The sequence below is a fragment of the Rhododendron vialii genome, chromosome 5a (genome assembly GCF_030253575.1).
Source record: "Rhododendron vialii isolate Sample 1 chromosome 5a, ASM3025357v1".
Taxonomy (NCBI): domain Eukaryota; kingdom Viridiplantae; phylum Streptophyta; class Magnoliopsida; order Ericales; family Ericaceae; genus Rhododendron; species Rhododendron vialii.
The window spans coordinates 18552784-18578721 of NC_080561.1; the positions used below are offsets into that span (position 1 = coordinate 18552784).

The window sequence follows — 25938 nt, forward strand, 5'->3', positions numbered from 1 at the left end:
TATTACTCCCTCCGTCCCTTTTTAAGTGTCCTGCTTCGTAACTCCAACTTATTAAAAATACATCATCATTATACCTTTCACATCAACTTTTTCCTCCACTTTCCCTACTTACCCATCATCATTACACTTTTACTCACTAACTTTTTAAAATAAAATCTACTTTTAGGGACAAAATAGACAATACACCAACTTTTACCCCCCCTAACTTTACAAAATGGACACTTATTGAGGGACAGCCCAAAATGGAATACTGGACACAAAAAAAGGGACGGAGGGAGTACAATCTTATGTCAAAAGATCAAACAAAGTAAATTAGTTACAATGCCATCTCTATCCAAAAGTAGACTAATACAAAGATGGATGAGTAACTAAGTCATCTTAGCTTCCAAAAGTCTTCGTTTCCAAATACACCATGTCATGCAACCTATTGCCCTGCGTTCGAACCTAAAAAGAAGGATTTTGCTGAGCTACACTAGCCCAGTAGAAAATTCTGTACAAAATCTACAAGCAATGAGATGATAAGCATAAACGAATCAAATTAAACGACAAATTCAAATAATGCACATCAACACCCTTTTGCAAATGTCATAACAATTCCCAATCATAAACCCATACGTACACACACGCACACACACTTCTTCCAACAAAATTCCACCCCTTGCGAGATTGTGTTTCCACCCCTTGCGTTATAATAGACTCCACCCCTTGCGAACTGTGTGTTTTCACACCTTGCGTCACACTGAATCCCCCATTCACTTCACAACAGCAACAACCATACTATTGTCACAATTGATACCAATGCCATAAACTCATTCCACACACACCGACATTATCTAATACGACACATATAGCTCATGGACCACGACACTCGTTACCACAATACCACTATCAAAGAAAATGCAATCCTCAAGCCATAAAACATTCTATTCAACCATATATAGCAAATAAACACCTAAATCACACATAGTCACCACAAAACATGTAGAGGAAGAGAGAAATCCCTACCTAGATGGGTTTTAAGCAAAACCCTAGGTCTACCAAGAGCAATAAGTTTGAATCCTTCAAAGACAAGCTTCACCCAAGCTTGGATACAAGATCTAGAACAAATAAAGCCCAAAAACATGAATAACAAGCAAAGATCAATAAATAATCGAGAGGAGAGAGAAAAACGTGATAGAGCTTCAAGGAGTGAGAACAAGAATACAAAACTCACCATTGGTTCACCAAATGCAAGAATCTTGTGATTTTGAGAAAGAAAACCCTTGGATCTTGAAGATTTGATGTTTAAATCAAGAGTTTTGGGTGAGATTGGAGTTGGGTAGGTGAGAGGGGGTGTTTCCAGGTCTGGTTCGAGGGTTTTGAGTGTGAAAAATGGTAAAGGGGGGTATTTATAGTGAGCTATCATGCGTGCTGAAAAATCAGAAATTTTGCACGATGTACCAATACCGTGGAATGACAGTACCGGTGCAGGTACCCAGAAATTTTAGCATTTCATAGTTTCTGGTCGCGATGTACCTGTACTGGAAAAAGCTGTACCTGTACATTAAAGACATTAAAGACAGATTCGAAATTTTTTGCTAACGTTCATCAAATCAAACCCCGATTGCTACCAACACTTCCACACATCATTTCAACCCCAAAACTCAAAATCCAACTATTCTCCGAATGTTCGATACACAACGGTAGACGTATATCTGGACACCACCACAAACAAACGTACAACTTTATTAATAATACAACTCTTTCACGCATTAATTGATTTCTGAAATTATAATAATTTACGGGTCTCCACACTATGTGTTAGATACATTAGCGAAAATAGGTTAGTTTAATTCCGATTAATCACATCTTTTGTTAAGCGTAGTCTTTAAAGCTAAATCTTTCGAGCATGAGCACGCAGTCATGACTCTCGTTTGAGTTATAATCGAGAACCGGTAATGGCCTTTGTCAAGGGATAGATGATCCCTAGACTTGCCTCTTTTTAGTTTATAAAGCTCATTTATAGTCTTTTATTTAGCATTTCCACCGTTTAAAGCAAACCAAGTTGGCCGTCTTAAACGCCAAAATCCATCTTACAATACCTACAATCCGATTAAGCTGTCTTCGAATCCCTGTGGTACGATTCCGGTCTTACCGGTTTATTATGCTACCGACAATCTAGTCCTACGCTTGGAGTTTTCTCAACCTTATATTTGAAGGCGAGGTTCTGGTGTTAAGCAACCCCTCATGGTGTATTAATTATAGTTACAAATGGCAAGTCACAACCATTCATCAATCATGCTTGATATCCAGAACCGAGACATGCCAAATTCTCGAAATCCAAACAGAATTTAACATGTCAATTTCACAAAAATTAAACCCTTCGAAAAGAAAAGATTGTTGGAAAATATGTTTACTTTTTGTGATAAAAGTCAAACCAATAACATGAGTGCAATAAAATCAGAACTCAAAATTTAGAAATCGATGGAAACAAATTGGTGATTAAGGCGAGTATGTCACTGTGTACTTAAGACAGATTCGTCCCTGCTACGGCGCTTATGGTTTGCATGGACGTCTATCTCCCAGCACTACTTGATCGAACTCCTCATAGAAACAACACTTTAATTGGTGGATCTATTGAATCTCCTGTACTCTCTCAAAGTGAATGGACTCTGAATGAAGGAAAAATCCATCCTTAAAAAGTAAAGAATGATGTAAAATCTATAGACCCCATGGTGACTCGACAAATAATCTCCAAGGAAAAAGGGGACACATTTGTTCGTAAATGACGCGCCTGTCCACGGCGAACAAATGTCAATAAAAAGAGGCAACTCCAAAACAAATCAATTTCCATTTACACTTAAAATAAAATATTATATCCTATAATATTTTCCAACAATTACATCCCTGGCTCTTTAGCCCGGTTCGATCTTAAGCAATTCAGGAAGATATGTGTGCGAAGCCAACGAGAACTGATCAAGAGTTGGTAAATCTTCACTTGTGTACTATTTCTGCTGAAGCAGGCCAGAAGCACTGTAGGAGTTCAGCTGCAAAAAGAACATACCCAATTAGGAAATGTAGAACCCCATAAACAAACAAGGGCCCAAAGCAACACAAGAATCAGAAGGCACGCAAGATTTCTATCCATTGGGTGACGCATATACATATTCAAGAAAATGTAGCCAACAATTATTAGGAGTATAATCAAAAGCCTTAAAAACTTGTTTTCCGAAACTTTGGAGCCGGTTACCCAATGGCTAGAAAGAGCGCTGACATACACTAGACATTACTCTACTACTCACCGTTTTATGTTTGTACTAGTTTACTTGGCAAATAGTATAACTTTACTTTAATTTTTTCGATAATTACTTCCAAGTAAACAAGTAAACAATCAATCAAGAGTATCAAACTTGGAGGTCATACATGACAAAAATAAAAATTCAGAAACATACGCATATTTTACTTGGAAAAAGAGAACAGTGGAAGTAAGAAGCAAGAGAGTACGTAGGAGCAATTTGAACGAATTAATCAATGGGGTATGTCATTAGATTTTCAAAAAAAAAGAAAAGAAATGGAGCCAATTACCCAAGAGTTAATTAGTTAGCATCGTCAATTTTTGATCCCACAAAATATGTGGTTTTGAGGCCATTGCGGCACCACATAAGAGAACCCAATAATATATAATAGTGACAAAAAAATCAGTGACTATACGTATATTTCTTTAGAGAAAGCAAGAAGCAAGAGGCTATCTAGTAGAAGCAATTGAAGTGCAAATGTACCTGTAGGCAACCCGTCAATGTCTTTCCGCTAGGGTAATTACCTCTTTGTAAAACACTAGTGAAGTGATTGCGCGCAAGACGCGTAATTGAGGCCCAACAGAAAGTAATTGCAGCACATAGTATCATTATTGTTAGATATATATAGTAGTTGTTACCAAAATGAAATGCCTTGAGGCTGCTACTGTTAGATATATGCAGCAGTGGTGGTAGCAGTTGTTACCTAGTGGTTGGACGGGATAGTAGTAGTTGTTACCAAAAGGAAGGCAAAATGCTTCATAAGAGCTGCTGTTAGAGATGTACAACTCTGGTTGTAGCAAGAATTTGTAAATCAAAAGGCTACACATGAGCCACAACGACTACAAAAATAAATTTGGCGATTTGTTATAGTTTTAGTGTGCTCATTGATGCAGTTACGGTGATTCATAGAGTTTCTTCTGAAGTAGTTGTGGGATTGTCATATGCTTGGAAAGCAAGATGCACCTCTTTATTCAGAGACTATACACATATTTCTTCAGAGAAAGCAAGATGAGTAGAGGCAATTGAAGTGCAAATGTACCTGTAGCCAACCCTTCAATGTCTTTCCACTAGGGTAATTACCTCTTTATAAAACAAGTATATAAGAAACACTTACCTGCCAGCTTCGAAGAAATTATGGAAAAAATCTATTATGTAACTCGTCTTTTTTCTTTTTTAAAGTACTTTTAGAGTGAAGGTTGAGCCTATAGAATGAGCCAAGAGTGCCACCAAGGGCTACCTGCAAGAAGAATCATAGGGTTAAACAATATTTGTATAGCCCCTCGCACGTGGACGCGTGTCAACGGTAAGATTGGTCCCCAAGATTAATTGACATATACAAAATGGGAAAATTCCATAGTACTTGAACCAATTGGTAATTGTACATCCTATTTCACAGCAACCGTACGTAACTCTCCAATGAAGAGCCTTGGATTCGATTCAAGGGTTAAAGATACGTCTTTCCTCTTTCTCTCCTTTTCAATTTTATCGAGCCTAACTCTATTGCTCAGGCCCAATTATAATTTGGACAATTTTTTTTAACTTGTTTTAATTTACCGCCTGCTTTAATAAACTTCTTTAACAGAAAAAAGGCTTATCTACTTATTTGGTCTCTACAAAATAGGCTCGGTTTCAATTTCGTCCTCACAATTTTTAGTTTCAAATTTATTCTTCTAGTATGTAACTGATTTCAATGTTACATTTTCTGTCAAATTTGGACGGAAAATATCTAAGGGGCTAGTAGATTAGGTGATGTGGATTGTGGGACCCTCAAAGTCTCAAACCCACCGAATAAAAACGTAAAACTAAAAACCCTTCTTTTCTTTTACTCTCACTACAAGAAAATCGTTCTATAGCAACGGTCGAAAGCGTTGCCAAAAAACCCAAAAACCGTTGGTAGAGACCCGTTTAGGCTATACCAACGGTTCTGCCAAACCGTTGCAATATATCCGTTGCTATAGAGGTATAGCAACGGTTTTGACGAACGTTGGTATAGATTTTTTTTTACCAATGGTTTCATTAGCAACGGTTATAACCGTTGCTAAAGGCAATTTTCATTTTTTTAAAAACCAACCACTGTGTGACGTAAGCCTCCACGTGGCGCTGAAGTGGCAGCCACATGTCGCCCGTGTGGCGCTGACGTGGCACTCGTGTGGCAGCCTACAACGTGGCAGCCTACGTGGCGCCCGAGCCCACGTGGCGCCCGCGTGGCAGGCGAAATATCCTTGCTCCTCCTGAGAATCGAACCTCCGACCTCGTGTGTGCGCGCGCGTGCGCGAACCAACTGTGCTAGCCAATAAATTGTGAAAAATTATACTCCTTTTAATATTTATACTATACGAACCGGTTTTTTTTTAATTCTTTTTTTTTAAATCCGGTTTCTAGTAACGGTTAATGAAAACCGATGCTATAGACCGGTTTATAGTAACGGTTATTTAAAACCGTTGCTAAAGGTCAGCTTTTAGCAACGGTTAATGAAAACCGTTGCTATAGTCCAGTTTTTAGCAACGGTTAATGAAAACCGTTGCTATAGTGTTGTAATCTACTAACGGTCACATGAAAACCGTTGCTATAGTCCTGTTTCTAGTAACGTTTTGGAAACCGTTACTATACACCATCTATACCAACGGTTTTTTTAACCGTTGCTAAAAATCCGTTGGGAGATCCTAAATTTCTTGTAGTGTCTTAGGTTCATTCTTTTTTTTCTTTTTTTTTGATCCTTACTCTTAGGTTCATTCACAGTAACTATAAAATACCCCATCATTGCGCATAAATTGCTCTAAGCATCAAAAAAAATTGAAAAAATATGAAACCGTTTTTTATACAAATCCACGTCACATCTCCTTTAACATCAAAATATAAAAGTCTAAAATCATTCCCAGCTTGAGAGGAAAACGTTAGGAAAAAAGCCAAAAAAAACTGTGACCAAAATCACTACTAAAAAAAAAAAAAAAACTTTAAGCCATGCATAACGCCCAGCTTATTTCAACACCGGGATCAACCCTCCGGTAATATGGGTCGCCATAATCCGATCCAAGCCTCTGAACAACTCCCCACCGACAAACACCGCTGGAAAACTGCAACATCCGCCCACCCTCTTCACCGCCACCGCCGTCGATTACCGTCTCCAATTCATTAACGACGCCATTCTTGTCGCTTTCCTCGATTTCGAACACCACGACTCCGTTCGTTTTGGGATTTTAGACTTTCTCTCTGCGCACGGTTTTCAATAAATTTTCTCTTAAGTATTACTCTCTTTTGTCTCTCTATCTCTCTCTACTCATTACCAACATTCAAAAATCTAAATCCTAAAACAAACAAGGTCCACGGGATTCACGCCCAGGCACTTGACCACGTGGCTCATGCAGCACCCGTGTTTTCCAAACACTATCACGGCGTTTTCTGACACCATGTTTTGGACGTCAGTGACGGGATTTGTTTGCAACTGATCCGTTGAGATTTAAAGGTTTTGTAACGGATTTTGTGTCGATGGGAATTGGGTTTGTTTGGGTGACCGGGTCTGGAAAGGTTGGTGGGGGATTGGTTGCCAGCTCTTGTAAGGGAGTGCATCTTTCATTTGAGATTTGACTATCTGAGGGAGGGAGAGAGAGAGAGAGAGAGAGAGAGAGAGAGAGATATGGGCTCGGAACGAAAAGAAAGGAAAAAAAAGTGGGGAGGAAAGTTGGGAGAAAAATTCTTTCTTGTTTTGTTAATTTCCTTTTTGTTTTCTCTCAAATCAAACAAGGGCCTTCTTTTCTTTTCTTTTCTATAGGTTTCAAACAAAGTCTTGGCGTTTTTAGTTTTACTGGGGAAAAACGTGTAAAAGAAAAGAAGGATTTTAGTTTTACGTTTTTATTCATCAGGTTTGAGACTTTGAGGGTCCCATAATCCATAATCCACAATCCACATCATCTAATCCGTTATCCCCTTAGGCATTTTCCGTCCAAGTTTGACGGAAATGGTAACATTGAAATCGGTTAGAAACTGGAAGGATAATATTGAAACCGAACCTATTTTGTAGGGACCAAATAAATATATAAGCCGCGGAAAAAATTAATGTTTGAACTATTGCCAATGTAGGCATAGTTTTTTTTTTTTCCCTCAGCAAAAATAAATTTCATTAAACCCATAACTTGAAGTACAGAGATAATAGGTGCTTGGGTACACAGTAGGCATAGTTGTAATCTCATATATATGGTTTTAGATTTGAATAGATACATTTCAAGGTCTTCTGATTTCCTCAACATGATCACGCGTGATCAAAACACGCCCTAAGAGTTTGTTTGGAAGTTGTGGAAAGGAAAGAAAAATTTTAAAATTTTCCCCACCCTTGTTTGGTTCTTAAAAAAGGAGAGGAAATTTTGTAAGGGTGGAAAAAATTTTAAAATTCAAACTCAACTTTTCTCTCAATTTCTCCCTTTCATTTTCCTTTTATCATTTTCTTTCCTTTTCCTTTTCTTTCCCTAACTTCCAAACAGAGCCTAAATGTTAATAAGAAGTATAATCGAGGAGTACTTGAATAATTTAGGGGTGAGCAAAAAACCCGTCGATCCGCGAATCCGGTCCAAGCCAATCCAAACCGCATAGTTTGGTTCGATTTTTTAGTAGTTTGGTTTGGCTCCGGTTTTAAAAAATTATAAACCATGTTCAATGGTTTGGTGTATGGATTTATGTCAACAGTTCCGGTTCCAATCCGATCCGAACCATATGTATGTGCGTGCGCGTGTGTGTGTATATATATATACACATACACTATTTAGATACACCAAATAAAACTAGCCTAAGCCATAGTCAATTAATTTTCTAGTCTAATACTCTAAATTTATATTTTGAAACTATATTCCTATTTTATCTAAACCTAAGGTAATAAACATAATTGACAAATTGCATCCATCTCTTTCTTTCCCAATCATAATAAGCACTCCTTGTTAGCCACTATTTTATCTCTTAATACTCCCGGCCCTTTTTTTTTTATCAGTAATACTCCTATCCCTTAATAAATGTCTATGTTACTATTCTAGAAATTTTAAAAATTATTTATATTTTCTAAAATATATTATTTTTTATACGCAATCCGAATATTGTTTGATAGATTTCAATTGATTCTATTAGACAAAGTTTTAAAAATTATAAAAAAAAATGATATAAATTGAAAGATATAATTAATTCAAAAATAATATGAAAAAGTGCAACTAGACATTTATTTAGAAACGGAGAGAGTAGTTCTTTCTTTAAGATATCCCTTACATAAGAAAAGAATTGATTTTAATACTAATAATGATTGATTTAATGTCTCTCAGTACTTAATTTAAATAGTTTATGAAAATAGATATCTCTGTTGTATGCAAACCATGGTCAAAACTGGAACCAAACCATATTTTTATGATTTGAATTGGTTTGGTTCTATGCATTCTGTGGATTGATTTGGTTGTCGAAATTCACAATCCGCAGATATTGGTTTGGATCTTGATTTACTATAATTAAAATCGAATCAATCCAAACCATGCTCACCCTAATATATAGCATGCAAGAACTTTAGGTACTGGTTTTCAATCATGCTAGTGTACATATTTGCAAAATTTTCACCCAAAAGTCAATTGTATATATGGTGCAGATTCAAAAGTTCATGTTAGGTCCGCAAAATGAATTGCAACTGTTTAAAAAATAATTAATCAACCTAACGATTTTGGTGGGCTTCTTCCTACCATAAGTCTTATTTTTTCTTATTCCATTCATTTATTTTATTATGAGTACCAGCGTTCAATTATTCATTAGAAGAAAAATTAAGCTCATTCGATAGTTTTAATTATATCATTTTATTGCATCAAAAAATGGATATTCCAGTTTTAAAATCATAATTGTTTTTTTCAGCACAAATGAAATAAAATCATGTAAATTATATAGTAATTGAATTTCATTTGTCACATAGCTTATTATTAGGACGACTATGGTGGAAATCGCGATCCCAACAATACCGTCCAGACTTGATTCCATCAAATTGCAATCGTAAACTTAATAGAATTAGGAAATCAAAAATAAAAATAAAAATAAAAATAAAGTGAAATGGTAAAATAGTGAATTCTCACCTCCATCAGGAGCATATATTCCATCGTCTTGGAAATTAAGCCCACCATTATCGCGATAAACATTCCAATTCCACAAAAGACGAAAAGGCCACAAACCCAACACCCAATTCCACAACCACCTCAACCCGTTCCTCAGCTCTTCCCCGCCGCCGAGAAAACCCTCGCTGCCGCTGCCGCAGTCGTCGGAAAAATCACCCTGCAGCTCGAAGCGGCAAACGGGGCAAGAATTATGAATCCGAAGCCACGGGACAACGCAATCGGAATGGTAAAAGTGCTTGCAAGGCAATACTCTCACCTCCCCGCCAACCTCGAACTCCTCCTTACATATCGGACAAACCGAGTCGTTTTCCAAATGGGCTTGCGTCAAGTTCACGGTTGCTAAGGAATCAATTGCTGACATGGGTGCTGCTGGTGGGCCCGGCCGATCGATCTGAGCCAACTGCTGGATGAAGTCTTCGAGGCCACCGTCGTTGTTGGATTGGATTGGATCGGTGAGCGGAGAAAGCGGGTTTTCCGGTGGGGAGATCATGGGTGGTGGCCGACGGTGGGTTGGGTTGAGGAATTGGAGGATTATCCAGCCTCGGCGATTGCTATTTGGGTTTTGGTTTTCTGAGTTTGTTCGTGTGCTATGGTTAAAAGAGTTGGGATTCTGTAGCATTTGAGTCAGGACATCTAGCAGTTGCGCCGCCGCCGGCGGTTCTTGTAAACTGCAGGGAAAGTAAATCGAAATAAATGTACTGTACCTTAATCCAGCATAGAGAAATATAAATTTGGCTATGTTTGGAACACGGGATTGGAAAGGAAGGGAAAAGAATGGAAACTTTGAAAATTTTCTCATTCTCTTTTTGATTTAAATACTTATTTTTTTTAATTTAAAGTTGTGTATTGTGACCTGTCGTTTTTTAAGGATCTATTTTCCTCTACCATACTTTTTGTTAGGTTTTGTTTTTGCCCCGTAATGGAATTCATATGAAGAGCGTTTAGGACACAAGAAGCCTCCATGTCTTGCTCATACCAATTTTTCATGTTAGAAAAAAAAAATACTTAGGATGCACCATGACCATGAGCCAAACCTTTATGAAGCATAAATATCACTTGAATTCATAGGGACAGATTTTTAGATTCTAGCTTTTAAAAATTAGTTTAGAATATTTGTCAATATTCTACAAAATTGATTTTTAGAATCTATAGATTTTGAGAACTTAAAAAAGAAAAATAATTTTCGAAATTTTAAACCTGGGTTTGGTTAACTTTTGGAATTATGCAACACAAATTTCCAAAAAAATAATATGAAATTCTCATAATCTTGCGACTACAACAAATATGTTGACAAACATTTACTAAAATCCGAAATCTAAAATCTATAATAAAAACTCAAGCTAAAATCTAAAATTTTTATCCACAGCTATCGCAAACACGTCCATAGTTGGTCAATCTATCTGATTCGCATTCTTTTTTTTTCTTTCTCCCCACAGTACTCCTTGTGTCCATTTTCTTATGTGTTAATCTTTGGAGTACACATTTAATCGAATCAAGAAAACATATTTTCAAAAATACGTTTTCAACGAAATTTCGCTAACTATAAGACCTAAATGAATTCTCTTTGATCGGTGATAAATTTGCAAAATATATAATTCTGATAAATCTTGAAAATAAAGGCATCATTTTGAAAAGAAAAATCATCAATATTACAATGCAAGACACGGAATACAGTATTAGTCAATGACAGGTCGGATTAGGATAACTTATTACAGTACTAACCCGGTGGTGGCCACCGCGAGCCGAGGCCGGGAAACGTCGATCTCGTGGCGGAGCTGGTTCAAACAATGGGGACAGAGCATTTCACTGGGGTCTATAATTGCAGAAGGAATTCTAACAGTTCTTTGGCATTGCAAGCACCAGTAGTAATGGTGGGTTCTCATTCTTTGGACTCCATTGACGATAACTCGAGAGCGACGAATCAAAGACATGGGTTTTTGGTTTTGGGATTTCGAATTGGGTTTTGATGAATTGATTGATTTGTGGTGGAGAGAGAGAGAGAGGAATGTGTTGGAGGTTTTATATAACGTGAAGGTTTATGAACAGGAAACGAGAAAGGTATTACTCCTATGTTGCCTTGGCTGATTTTGATTTCTTTCCTTGGTCTACTCCCTCTCTCTTCTTGACAAAGTAAAGGATGAGGCAGAAATGGTGTCAAGTTACGTGGAGTTTGGGATTTTCCAAACTTTCAAACTGACAAGGTTAAGGTATTACCACCATTTTGAATAATTCCATATGCTTTTGGTTCTGTTGTTGTAATTGGTTAGATTATGTGGTTGGATGACATCATTATTTGGAATCTTTCATATTGACGCAAAAGGCTTGGGGCCGGGGCGGCTCATGTTGAGTCGGCGAAACCGACTCAACTTTCCAAATTGCATATTAGCCCTTTGTCTTTATTTATTTGTAAGGACAAGTCCCTGATACGTCCTCTATAAATAGGAGCCTCAATTTCTAGTTTTAAGATACAGAAAATCAAAAGATAACCGCCCCGCTTTTAGAGATGATTGTAGGGAGGTATTTCCGAACAGGTACATTTCATTGCCGAACACGTGATGTTTAGGAGCACGTGATAAGTATGATAGGACTTATCGCCGAGCAGTATGGTGAACGGAGATATGGACCAATGATATGGGAAATCATTGATCCATGCAGTCTGATCGGCTAATAAAGACAAAAGGCATGTGAGGTCATTAGTCCAAATAATTGAAAACGGACCAGTTACATGTGAAGTGACTGGTCCAAGCCGTCTGTTCGGCCATGAGATGGCCGAACAAAGAAAGAGCTCCAATCAAGAGAATGAGCATAGGGAATACTCTGGAAGATTCCAGAATAGTCATGTCCCGAAAAAGAATAAGATCCCGAGAATATAGGATCTGGTAAAGATACCTAATGAGAATGGGATGTTCGGCCAGTAATGGAAAAGAATCCTAAAAGGACTCTTTTCTAATAAACTGATAAAGGAAACGAGAATTCTAGATATCCGGGGTTTCCTATACGAGTTGGGAATCCTATGGCAACAGGAATGCTTGGGACACAAGCATACGCAAATCTATAAATATGAGGTAAACCTAAAGGCAAAAGGTACGCAATACATTGCTTTCTGATTGCTTTTTTACTGATAATTAGGGTTTGATTGCTAGTACGTGATACTAACTTTGGCATCGGAGGGCCTTTGCCACGAGAGGAAGAAAAGCAATGGGCAGGCAGAAGCTTCTAATAAAACTATCCTTGATGGGATCAAGAAAAGGCTGAACAAAGCCAAAGGGAAGTGGCCTGACGAATTACCATTGGTGCTATGGGCTCACCGAACAACACCTAGGAGGTCTACGGGAGAGACCTCCTATTCATTGGCATATGGAACAGAAGCTGTCATACCTCTCGAAGTAGGTCTGCCGACCAATAGGACCGTTTTGATTGAAAGTGGGGGCAATGATAGGGCCCTTTAAATTGAGCTTGATCTCGCCGAGGAGAGGAGAGAAAGGGCCTTAATCCATCTGGCTTCCTACCAGGAACAGTTGATGAAGAGCTATAATAAACATGTTCATCCTCGAGAATTTGGTGTTGGGGACCTCGTACTACGAAAAGTGCTCGGCAACACCAAGGTGGCCAACGAGGGCAAGCTGGGGGCCAATTGGGAAGGCCCGTATCGAGTAACCGAGATTGTAGGCATAGGGGCCTATAAATTGGCAGATTTGGATGGTAATCCAATTCCGAGGCCTTAGAATGTTCATAATCTACGAAAGTTCTTTGTTTAGAAGCATTAAGTACTGTCTTAGATTTGCACTACGTGATTGTGTGGGAATTACGAATATAATTCCCTTGTTCTAGTTTTTTTATTTTAGCTGCAAGAGGTACGAATAACGCCCTCTTGAGTTTTATGGATTATGAATAAAATTACTTTTTGCAGTATAAATATTGTGTTCATCTTAAGAATACGAATTATGGGCTTGGTTTCCCTCATTCGTATTGGGGAGCAGAGTACGTGACACTTAACAAATATAAGAGCCGTTGTATGTCTGTTCTTAAGTACGTGAAACTTAAAGCCGTTGTATGTCTGTTCTTAAGTACGTGAAACTTAAGTTCTTAAGTACGTGAAACTTAAGAAAACTTAAAGCCGTTGTATGTCTGTTCTTAAGTACGTGAAACTTAAGAAAACTTAAAGCCGTTGTATGTTTGTTCTTAAGTACGTGAAACTTAAGAAACACTGTATGATTGTTTGTAAACAGTTTGTTGCAACTATTTTTAAGTACGTGAAACTTAACATATTCTAAAGTACGAAAAACTTAGAACATTTTTAAGTATGTGAAACTTAAACATGTTATGTTTTGTTTAAGTACGTGAAACTTAAACACTTAACAAGTAACTTGTACGTCTAAATTTTAAGTACGTGAAACTTAGAACAGTTGAGTACAAGAAACTTAGAAACATTCAAGTATGAGAACCTTGGAAAGTTTTTAAGTACGTAAAACTTAAATTCAGTACAAGAAATCATGTTTGTAGGATTTGCTAAAAGTACTAAACACTTGTGCAAATAAGCATAACATATAATGATCAAAAGTACGACATACTTAGATCAAACTAGTTTGCATCCGAACAGATGCAGCAAACAGGGAAGCCGAGCAAATGTATGATTATGCCACGAAGGGCCGAATACCTCTGTTAACAAAAGTATTAATAGTTCTGGTGCCTCACAGGGCCATAATATGCTTACGGTCACGCAGGACCAGCAACCAAACTCAAACAGTTCATATACTTACCAAATCAGTCCAGATTCTGAACCTCAGGAGCAGTTTCATCTGGGATCTCTGCACGAACTTCAGCAGTAGAAACACTGCCAGATGGATTCTCCTCGAGGTTGATAGGTTCGATAATTGGCTCACAAATAGGAGATTGGATTGGTTGAGATCCAGATGGAATATCTTCCTCTATACCAGCAAAATCTTCAATTTGCTGCTCGACATCATCTTCTAGGGGCGCCTCGTTCTCTTGGGGAGCTGCAGCCTGGCTGCTCGGCAATTCGTTCTCAATCCAAAAAGGGGAGTCATCTCAACGCCAACTTTTGTTAAACATGTCTCCAAGCAAGCAGCCCAGATCTAGTCTTGAATAGCAAGCATCTGTTCGACATAGCTAGCAGTTGCAGCATCAAACCCTTTCTGGTAGCCTTCTTCGTGAGCAGATGCTTTTGTTTTCTCAAATTCTACCAAAGCCTGGTGGAGGTTGTCTTCGGCAGTCCCAAGTTTATCTTTAGCCTCTTGAAAATTGGCCTTAGCTTTGTCTCTCTCCCTCTCTAGTCTGGTTATAGTGCGGAGCAACCTGGTGTTGTTGTTTAAAAGTGAGATCTGTTCAGTGTCAGCATCTTGGAACTTCTGTCCCAATGTAATCATCTTTTGAATAAACTGCGAAGAAATCAACAAGGTGACACTGTGAGAAAACAAAAGGAACATGAAGTATGCCAATTAGTGATGAGAACACTATACCTTGATCCCACTGACGAGACCAGTGGAGACAAGCCGGTCAGGTGTGGCTTCGTTCTCTTTTTGCATATCAACAGGGAGAAGAACTCCTTGGGCAAGTGCAAGTGCTGTTTCTGAAGAGCTGGCACTATCGCCAATGTGGATAGGCCGATCACCCCTAATGAGCTGGGGGGCCCAGTTTTGTGGAAGCATTTGAGTGCTCGGAGAAAGGGGTTGTTGAAGTGAGGCTGCGGCTTGGGCAGAAGCGTCCCCAACTTCTTCACTCCTAGGACGTTTGTCCCGATGAGCATCGACGGCCTCGAGGGAACTATCTTGTTCCCGAGGAGAAGATGACGATCGGATTGATCCCCCCCTAGTGCGACGAGATCGTGGGGGGGGGGGGGGGGGGGGGACCAGTTGAGGCCGCCCTTTGAGCACCACCACGTCCCCTAGTGGAGACAGTGAGAAGGGTACTGAGATTAAGGGGTTGACGAGTCATAGTACCTGGTTCTCGAGGAGATTGAGAATAGCCAGAAGAAGAGGATTGGCTGGTATCACGATTTGAAACCAGTTGTTCGGACAGTTGTTCAAAAACAGTTCCACGCGTAGATCTTCTAAGTCTCAAGCGGGGAAGCGGCACTCCTTCTGAAATAGGAATTTCTCCTAGCTGACCAGCAACGATAACACCAGCTTGAAGTCTTGAAGTACGTGGTTGAGGAGCAGTTGATGTGGAGGTAGAAGCAGCACTGGTGCTGGGATGGGCAAGTCTTCTGTCAATGACCCCTCTGTACGAAGGGTCGTATCCCAGCAGCACCTCATCGTTCCGACCCCGACCTGCTGTTCGGGTACCAGGTTCGCCTATGTATTTCAAAATCCTGTTGATATCTTCTGTTCGGATGTTGCTCTGAACACGTCTGGGACGCCTATTAGTGTTTTCAGCTGCAAGATCCGAATTGCGAAACCAAAGTTAGACATATAAACAAAAAGCTATGAAAAAGCAGTAAACAAAGAATTGCAAAAGATAAAAGCAAGAGCATACGTGGATAGCCCCATATATGGGGGCAATGGAGCCCCAGCACTTGGCCATCTTCCCCTAAAGGCTCGAATGCTCCGGTAACATAGAGGAAGTCGATCTCATGGTCACGAGCAGAATCTGGCAGATTAAGTACGAAACGTTTGTCTGCCCTCCTAACCTTGAAGTAGTAAGTATTGTACTCGGGGTTTAGTACTATACTGTACCACCATTGGATATCCCAGATTCCTAATTGGGTCCCTAGAATCCCATTTAGGGCTATAGTCCCCATTATCAGCCTGAAAACGTTGGTTGAAACTTGCATGGGTGTAAGACGATACCAGTTTAAAATCTGGCAGAGTAATGGATGTAGGGGGAAACGGACCCCGCCCTCAACGATAGCTACAATTGGGATACACATCCTGTCCCAAGAGCCAGCATCTCTATCCGTTCCTAATGGAGCAAGTTCAAGCCCTACATTTTCAGGAATGTTATATTTTTCTCTAAATGCCACCATGGCAGCAGGGGTATCGCAAAGCTTCCTAAACTTACTGGGTCTAGGAGGGTTATCATGTTCATCCGCCATGGATATACTAGAAGGAAACGTAAAACTGAGAATGGGCGTGACTGAAACCCTAGAAATAACCCAAAATCTGAGAATGAGATCTCAGATGGAAACTAAAGGAACGAGGGAGGAACCTTAAATGGGAAACCTAAACAAAGGAAATAGAGATCTTACGAATTCAAATGAAAAGGTCCCTGTGGCACGAGCAAGTTGCAAGCGGCGGCTATGGCGGAAGAGAGGGAGATTTTCGCCTGAAGAAGATAAGTCAAATACTCTGAGTTTTGGATAGAAAATCCAAAGAAAACCCCTTTTTTGGGATTCAAGTGGAAGAAACGGAGATGAAGCGTCTCATCTCACGCCGTTACAAGTTGAAGTAACGGAAAGCAAATACCGTTCTGACGCCGTTTCAAAGAACGTCAGTTCGAAATTAATGTTAGGCATACGAAACGTGCCACGTGGAGTCATTGCCTCGAGATGGCACGAAGGCAAAAGCGCCAAAGCAACTAATGAATATTAAAATTGTGACTGCACGAGATCAGAAGAGTCTGGTCTAGCTAAATTTTTGTTTCTGAGCTTCATATATTGCCCCCGAATAGTGGTAAATAAATAAAGCTGGGGAGCAATTGTAGGGAGGTATTCCCGAACAGGTACATTTCATTGCCGAACACGTGATGTTTGGGAGCACGTGATAAGTATGATAGGACTTATCGCCGAGCAGTATGGTAAACGGAGATATGGACCAATGATATGGGAAATCATTGATCCATGCAGTCTGATCGGCTAATAAAGACAAAAGGCATGTGAGGTCATTAGTCCAAATAATTGAAAACGAACCAGTTACATGTAAAGTGACTGGTCCAAGCCGTCTGTTCGGCCATGAGATGGCCGAACAAAGAAAGAGCTCCAATCAAGAGAAGGAGCAGAGGGAATACTCTGGAAGATTCCAGAATAGTCATGTCCCGAAAAGGAATAAGATCCCGAGAATATAGGATCTGGTAAAGATACCCAATGAGAATGGGATGTTCGGCCAGTAATGGAAAAGAATCCTAAAAGGACTCTTTTCTAATAAATTGATAAAGGAAACGAGAATCCTTGATATCCGGGGTTTCCTATACGAGTTGGGAATCCTATGGCAACAGGAATGCTTGGGACACAAGCATACGCAAATCTATAAATATAAGGTAAACCTAGAGGCAAAAGGTACGCAATACATTGCTTTCTGATTGCTTTCATACTGATAATTAGGGTTTGATTGCTAGTACGTGATACTAACTTTGGCATCGGAGGGCCTTTGCCACGAGTGGCAAAGGTGCCTGTCTATTTTGCAGATTAGGGTTTCAACGACGAATTAGGGTTCCGGTGAAGAGGCACGAGTAAGCCGTTGCAGTCCAGTTGATCCGAAGCATCAATTGTTTTCATCCCCCTACAATGATAGAGACTTTAGTCGACGTCTTGACCCAACCATAGTATGCTAATCTAATCCCAACGTCTTTGATCCTGACAAGCTTCAGAAGGCCTAAATAAAAAAAAGTATTAAAGAGGTTGCAAAGGAATGAAAGTAAGATTGTGAAAAATATTTCAATAATATTCTCTTAGTCCTGAAGACTAACCTCTCTATAGTTCCTGAAGTAACTATCTTCTCATATATATTGTGTTCTCTTATTTTTTTGTTCTTGTAGGGGTTCGATTTGACAGGACCTTGACCTGGGTTAGGATTCTCCCTCCACTGATCCGTTCTCCTGCCTCCGGACCTGCAACAAGTCACTAAGGCCGGGGCAGCCTAGTGACCCTCTGACGATCAAGTTAGATCTCAGGGGAGAATTTAGATCTAGGGTTAGAAAAGAATGTCATACCTCTTTAGGTTAGAGTCCCTTTGTATTTATAGACCTAGGTTTACTTGGCCTCCAAGCTAGCGCGTGGAGGATACGCTCAGGTAACCGCCTCGGGTGACGTCGTATATGACGAAAGGAATGAAGCGGTTACGGAGCACATGGCCAGACCTGATCTCAATGATTACGCCTGCTGCACGATCCTCATGGGACCCATCTGGCATAACTGCCTCCCTCAGAGAGCTACGGATACATCGAAGCAGGAACTTGTGTTGACAGCATTCTCCGAAATCAATCTTGCTTCCGAGCGATGAACCGAGTAGCATGCCAAGACCATAGGATCCAACCAATCTGTTGACCGAACTCCCACAGGGCTCTAGCTCGGAACGCCCGGCCAGGTTACTGAGGAGGTAACCGAGGCCACCACAATAGCCCCTCAACTTTCTGGAGCTTCATAACTCGGCTCTAGGGAGTTGATTCTCCTTGCGAACCATCATGCTCGAGCCTTATCCATCCAAGTCAACGAAGTGACGAATGACTTCGGTAAATACCAAACCACTAGCCCCAGCCACTGAAGCCACGTGTAGACCATCGCCGAAAAGCCAAGAGTTGATAGCTATCTCAGCACGTGCTGTGTCAGTTAATTGGTAGGAAACATCTCCTCGGGAACACGTGTCATCATGCCAATGGTTCGGCCTTCCGGTGCAGAGCCCTCGATACTGACCGTCCGATGAGGACACATGTCAGAAATCCAACAGCTCGGTGCACGACGCTTCATTTCTCACGTAGCTTTTTGATCTTCTCATTATAAATAAGAGAGACAGAGACAGAATCGCCACCGCCGTCGCTTTTTGCCTTTCGATCGAGATTTCGAGTGTTTTGGCAGTGGATCTTCACACGAAACTGAGGTATGTTGATCTCCTTACTTTAATCTTCATGTCTTGATCATTTTCTTAAAGTTTTTTGTCATTTTTTGCATGCATTACGACTGAGCAACCGCTCGCCGGCATCTGGTTCATGGCAGCGCTGGATTCCTCCGGCGCTGTTCATATTCTTCCCGAGGCCTAAATTCTTCTTGTGACCTCAAGAATAATTATAAACCCAGGGACTCTTCCCAAGGAGGAATTCTCTGACAGAGACCAAACTCGTATAGACTCCGAGGAGTGACGACCATTCTGTCCCGAGCATTAGATCCTCTTGCTTTTCCCTAGGCACATAGCTAATGGGTTCTTGCATATTTTCTTCTTTGTTAGGTAGGGGTGAATGGTCATTGAGCTCTCCTCGGACAGTTCCAGTAGTTCAGGCACTTCTCTCGTCGAGATTCCCGAGGACATCCTCCAAGCACTTCGGATCCGAGCGTTTTTCTGAACCCCGGTTGACTGTATTGAACCATTTGACCCCTTGAGAGGTAACAACATTTGATCCCCGAGGAATGAAAGCTCCTAGTACCTCAAACCAAGGACCAGGGCCGTTCGCGGGTGCCCCTGAGGAGGTCCGGGGATGCAGAAGACCGATGAGGCCGTGTCCTTATAGAAACCAATACTTTGACGGTTCCTCGTCGGCTTACACTGAGTTCAAGAGAGTTTACAGCATTCCCCCGGATGTTGAGGTCCGGTTATTACCGAACAGTGACCCCAAAGATCTCCCTCATCGGTAGAGGAGGTTGATCTTTCCCTTGATTGCAATCACCGAGGGGAGCATCAGATTCCCCCTTCATCAGTTTGTCCGACGGGTGCTCTGAACCCTTTCCTTCACCTCCTCTCAGCACACGGTGAATTCTTATCGGATTATCGCCAGCATTATAGAGCCGAGGAGGCAATACAACGTTTCGGACTTGAAAAGCTCTTTGGTGTGTACCTGTTAGGGGTCAACCGAGAGAGTGATCGATACTACCTCTCCTGCAGGACGAGATATGATACGTTCCTTATCGACCACCTTCCTGATTCCGAAGAATGGGCGAGTATTTACGTTTTGGTCATCGAAAATTTTATGTTTGGGCCCTGGGAGAGCGTGGATACCGCCACCATGGTTCAGTTCGAGGCCGAGGCTCCTGGTCGGTAGATTTTCTTCCTTGGTATGCATATTGCATATCTTTCCAGACTTGCATGTAATGACTCTTTTCTCTTGATGTTTTCCTACAGCCGATGGCATTGTTGCGGGGCTTCGGGAGAGAGCTGTTCGGGCACGGATAACAGCCGCCTACGCCATCCCTATCACGAGATGATATGCCCCTAAACTGCTCGAATATAACCCTACTTATACCACCTACTTGAAGAAGAGGTCGAGGCAGCAGAGAGTTCCTTGAGCAGGCCGGGGACGAGGCAGAGGCAGAGGGAGAGGAGCAGTGGAGGGTTCGGTACCCCAGAGACAGAGGGGAGCAACTCCGGTCCTTGGGGTATAATCCGAGAAGAGATCAACCGGGAGACACTTGAGAAAACCGGGCTTAGCGAGGAGATGAGTGGTCACGGAAGGGAGGTTCTTAACTTATGGCACTAGAGGCCACGGGGCCGAAGCACTGGTGTTGTGATCGGCTCGCCAGGAGTCGGGACTTCGAGGGTCATCCATGTTTCCCCCCAAGAGCCTCCAGAGAAGAGGGCTCGGACCGAGGAAGGGGGCTATGACCGAGGGAGGGAAATCAATATGGAGGCTAGGGTTCCAGCAAGAGAGGTCCCCTGGGCTCCTGAGGTCCGACACTATGTGGGGCACCTGATTCATCACGCCAATAGTGCTTCCACTAATATCGGGACCGCATTCGGGCTGCTTCGGTCTTGCATTCTTCCAAAGGATGCCCGAGCTATAACAGGCTGTACCGAGGACCTAACAGGGGAAATAACACAGGTGCTTCTGAACGTAAGTTGCTTTTCTTCAACCCCCTTTTCGATTGAATATTAGTTTTGATCGACATCTCCTATTTTGTTTTGGCAGGCCGGTGCTCGGGCATTAGTTGTAAATAACAGATGCAAGGCACAGGAGCGTGAGATAGAAGAGCTTAAACAAGCTCTTGGCCAGAAGAAGGATGACCTGAAGATTGCTCGAGAGACTTGCGATCTTTACCTCGCGGATTTCCATAGGTGTGACAAAGAAAGGGTGCTTGCCGAGGGTCAAGCTGCAAAAGCCGAAGAGGATGCAACTACTCTGAGGGTCACCCGAGCTCGTGAGGTTGAAGGTGCGAGGAATAAGGGTTATGATGAGGGTTGGGACACGGCCGAAGAAGAATACAAAAAACAGGTTCGGGCGATTGAGGCTAAGCTTCACAGAGATCATTTCCTGGACGGACTATGCTTTGGCCACAAGACCCTGTTGAGCAAACTTGATCTTCCTGAAGACTCAAAACTCCGAGCCGTGCCCCAGCCTCCTCCCGAAGAGCTCGTGCTGCCCGAGGAAGAGGATGAAATGGTGCCGAACCCGGAGGAGTTGCAAGCACCCGAGAACCAGGCTGATCCCAATGCCCCTACTCCTATTGATGCATAGGGGAACTCCACTCTTCTTCTCTGAAAAACACTTAACTTTTTTGATTTTCCATTTGACTGGACAGCTCCTGACATTTGGAGTTTGCCGTTCTAGAGTTTGTAAATATTTCTTGTTGTGATAGGCGCCGAACATTTGGCCAAAGCTTGATCGTTTGTAATGGTTTTGAGTAGGATTTGAGCTTGCGATCCACTCTGGTTTTTGTGAATGAATGCTTTCTTTTCCTGAATGTTACGTTTATCTTTGAAATGCTTGTATGAATCTATGGTTGCTACTCGGGTGTTGTTCCTGCTTTGGTGAGACTTTGTGGAGTTGTGAAACAAGTTTAACCGAAGCATGAATCGAAGCATTCGCCAAACATAAAAAGATGTTAATTCAGAGAAAGATGGTTTGTTGGTACCTCTTGCTTCGGTCGAACCTGCTGTGTATACAGGCAGGGAGCGAACTGAAGCATAGAGGTCGATTTTCGAAGCCCCAACCTTTGGGAGGGTCGGAAGGGGCCGAGTGATCTAATCCGAAGCAAGTATTTAGTAATTTTTGAATTTGCATGCCCCTACTTCGGGTTAGGGTGATTCGGCTAATTTTATTTTATTTTTTATAAAAAACTTAGATGAGTGATATGCAAACTCATGAGTCGGTAGGGCTGCTAGGGGATTTGGGCTGAGGTCCCAAAGGTGAGATGGCGTCAGCCAAGACTTCGGGACGCAGCCAAACCGAGCAGTGAATGACTACTGGTGGGTTGGTATAAAGGGCTCGGGAAAAAGCCGAGTATCCTTAAAGCGAACGACCGTAAGTCCAAACGACCACTAAGGCCAGGGAGACTTTGAGGGGGTTTTGCCCGAGGGTATTACCCAAGAGAAGACATAACCCCTGAAGTCGAAATAAAACGGTCCGATCGATGACGAATCGAGTGGAAAATGTAAATAACAGAAACATGAAGAACAAGCATTGGCAAGAAAAAACAATTCTCATTGATACTTGTTTGGTACTTGTCATTACAAAAGCAGGTTGTTCCCAAAACAAAATTATTTAGATAAAAACCGATAGAAGGGAGAGCAACGGATCTTTGGAACCAAAGGGCTGCTAGCCAAAGAATTTCTTCAGGTTGTTTGCGTTCCAAGTTTTAGCGATAGGAGAACCATCCAGCTTTTCCAACTTGTAATTTCCTGAACCGAGGTGCTTAAGAACTCAGTAGGGGCCCTCCCAGTTGGGCATTAGCTTTCTTTTCTTGGATTTCTCCACCACCTTTTTCTAGACGAGGTCGTTTGGTTTGAACAACCTGAGACGGACACTTCGGTTGTAGCCCTTTGCAACTTCCTGTTGGTACGATGCGAGCTTGATCCTTGCGTTTTCACGTTCCTCATTGGCCAAGTCGAGATCCGAGGCGATGCTGTCATTGTTCACCGACTCGTCAAAATTTTCGGTACGCATTGTTGGGAGCCCGACTTGGAGGGGGATGGCCGCCTTCATTCCAAATGCCAAGGAGAAAGGAGTGCGATCAGTGGATCGCCGAGGTGTAGTGCGATAGCCCCAGAGTACCCTAGGTAGCTTGATGTTGTTGACCTACTTCTTAGGGGTTGAAACAGGTGTGGGAGCCGGTGCGACCACCGAAGCTAACGCTGTCTTTGCACTCGAGGGCTTCCCGATGCCCCTTTCAACCTTTGATTCAATAAGCTGGCACCATCCTTCGATGCGAGTCATGAGGTCTTTCATGGAATTGGGCTTGTGGAGGGCGAGGTCATCGTAGACTTGTTCGTCCTGGGAGGTAAGACCGAGCTTAAATCTTCGGGCCGAAATGACACCGTCACAGCCTTCTATTTCGTTAAACAACTCCCAGTAACGACCAGCGTATTGGCGAAGTGTTTCATCTTTTCGCTTTCGAAGAGCGAGGAGGGAATCGATTTCCTTCTCGTTCTTGTTGCTCGTGACGAACCGAGCCATGAAGGCATCGCATAGGGAGTCGAACTAGGAGATCAACCGGGCAGGGAGCTGGTTAAACCACGAGAGACCCAGGTTGCCGAGGCTAGCGGGGAAGACCTTACATAGGAAGGCATTGTATGAAGGTTCGTTCCAGAGAAAAAGGGACATGACAAGCTTGTATTGTACCAGGTGAGTGTATGCCTCGGTCTTGCCGTCGTACTTAGCGAATTTGGGTTGGGTAAATCCTTTTTGGGGGGTGACCGAGTCAATTCTCTCGTGAAGTGTAGAGACCCATATTTTTTTTAATAACAATAATTCCTATGTTTAGTAAATGTTAAATTACAGATTTAATGTGAAAGGTGTGATGCTTATTTGAAGTGGGGGTTAATGTGGTGACATTAATAGTGGAAGGGGTACTTGTGTAATTTGCTTATGTAGTAGTATATATAGGGGAGTGCATGTATAACACACACACACACCCCTCCCTTTCTCCCCAACATTTTTTTTTCTTTCTCTCTCTCTCTCTCTCTCTCTCTCTATATATATATATATTCGGCTCTCTTTCTCTCTCTTACTCTCTCACTCCACCACTCCATATCCACCCAAACCCTCCACAAAATCGACATCCTTAAGTATTCTAAACATCGAGTTTCGTTCATTCAAGTGCAAAGGAGGCGTATCTTGCTCGGTTTCAACCTTTGTAGAGCTAGGGCTTGCTCAAGCCGAATGGGTTTCAATCTTTGACTCAAGGTAGGGATTTCTTACTTGTTCTATGCGTTGATGAGTTGAATTTGTGCCTAAATCTCAGGTCTGATCATTATTTTGAAGTGTATTGTTGGTTCTTAAAAACTGTGTATCGCGTTGAAATTTTCAGGCGCTACCCGTAGTCCATTTTTGGTCCTACCCGTAGCCACTGGAAATTTTTGTAAAAACTCTTGTTCTCACGTTCTAATGTCGTGGTTCGTTTCCATAAGTGATGGTATGTACCTTTATGAGTTCAAGGACGTTAATTTACATTTAACGGGAAGTATGATGATAGCTTGATGCATACGATTGCCAAATGCTGAACCGAGAGCTTAAGACACTATGTGAGGAATATGATTGAAATGGAGCACACGAACACCGAATGCAAGTTGTGATTTTCGTGACCCGGTGATTTAATAAGAATCGATGACATGAGTAATGAAATGGCTTAAGGAAACTTGAACGGGCCCATCAATTGGCATGGTGACCTGCAGGGGATGAACGGGGTCCTAAATACCCGGAATGAACAGGTCCACCTATTGGTGTGATGACCGGCAGGGGATGAACGAGGTTCCAAATACCCGGAATGTGCACTTGGAACAAAAGACTTATTAACTATGTAACACGGGACACCTTGAATGTGACGGAGAACTAGTTGATTGTTTCATTTTCAGTTTGTCGTTTCGTACGCTCATTGATTCGTTGAATTCTTGATCCCTTATCCATATATCTTCCTATTGGTGCATGATCATCTCATTGACATATAGCATGAGTATAGAATTCTCTACTGGGCGCGTGTTTGCTCAACCTTATTATTATTTCCAGGTACACCGCAGGGGCATTGACATGACGTGCATGGAGTGCATGGTTGATCATTCTTTTGAAAACTAACATGGGAAATTACTTTAGCATCTTTTTTGTAAAACCCCTTTTGAGATGTAATTGTAATTTCAATTATCATTTCATTTTGACTATGGATGACTGTAAACTTTTAACTACTTCTTTTAGTATAAGTGTTATGTAACTTTGGGACATCGAGTCGAGGATGTAACCTTTGAACTAAATTTGCAAATTTTGGGAATGAAGTATCTTTAGGGGTATAGTAATGTGTATTAGAGAGGTTTTGTTTATTAGAAGTCATTATTAATTATGTTAAAAATCGAAGGCATGACATGAACGGAGAGGTCGTGAGTCTTTTGAGTCTGGCATCGCGGTGAGGTCGGATCGAACGGTCGAAACCGTCTGGACGCTCTGTCACGATACGCTTCTTTGGGGCAAGTTGATCCAGCCTTTCATACTCTTTTCTCTTCGGAACAACGCTTACCGACTTACGGGGGGAACGCTTGTGGTGGTCTTTTCGGCAGCTATCCTGTGGGGAAGGCTCGAGGCGCTTGGTGATTGGGCTTCGGTTACGAGTTCCGTTAGGGTGAGAGACAACAGGGCTACTGGTTCGGGCATTTTTCAAACGCTCACGGTATCGCTTCGTCTGGAACTCTAAGAGGTCATCGTCTTCCTTTGCGGCCCTTGTAATGCTTGGGGTGGATTCA

At 41.7% G+C, this 25938-nt stretch overlaps 1 protein-coding gene across 3 annotated transcripts; it reads right to left on the reverse strand.

Annotated features, from left to right (window-relative positions):
* Nucleotides 1-2719: 2719 nt before the first annotated feature.
* On the reverse strand, nucleotides 2720-11592 carry LOC131326922 (E3 ubiquitin-protein ligase RZF1). Of its 3 annotated transcripts, XR_009200132.1 has the most exons (4): nucleotides 11120-11459; nucleotides 9359-10065; nucleotides 3979-4512; nucleotides 2720-3026 (listed from the first exon to the last, which is right to left on the reverse strand). XR_009200132.1 is itself a non-coding variant. In XM_058359834.1 (3 exons), exons 1-3 carry the CDS (start codon nucleotides 11326-11328, stop codon nucleotides 2974-2976), a joined length of 969 nt encoding a protein of 322 aa, XP_058215817.1. In that variant the 5' UTR covers nucleotides 11329-11463; the 3' UTR covers nucleotides 2720-2973. The 3 variants fall into 3 exon arrangements, 2 of the variants coding, with proteins under 2 accessions (XP_058215817.1, XP_058215816.1); XM_058359834.1 differs by lacking the exon at nucleotides 3979-4512 and having other exon boundaries at nucleotides 11120-11463; XM_058359833.1 differs by lacking the exons at nucleotides 2720-3026; nucleotides 3979-4512 and having other exon boundaries at nucleotides 7702-10065; nucleotides 11120-11592.
* Nucleotides 11593-25938: the final 14346 nt, after the last annotated feature.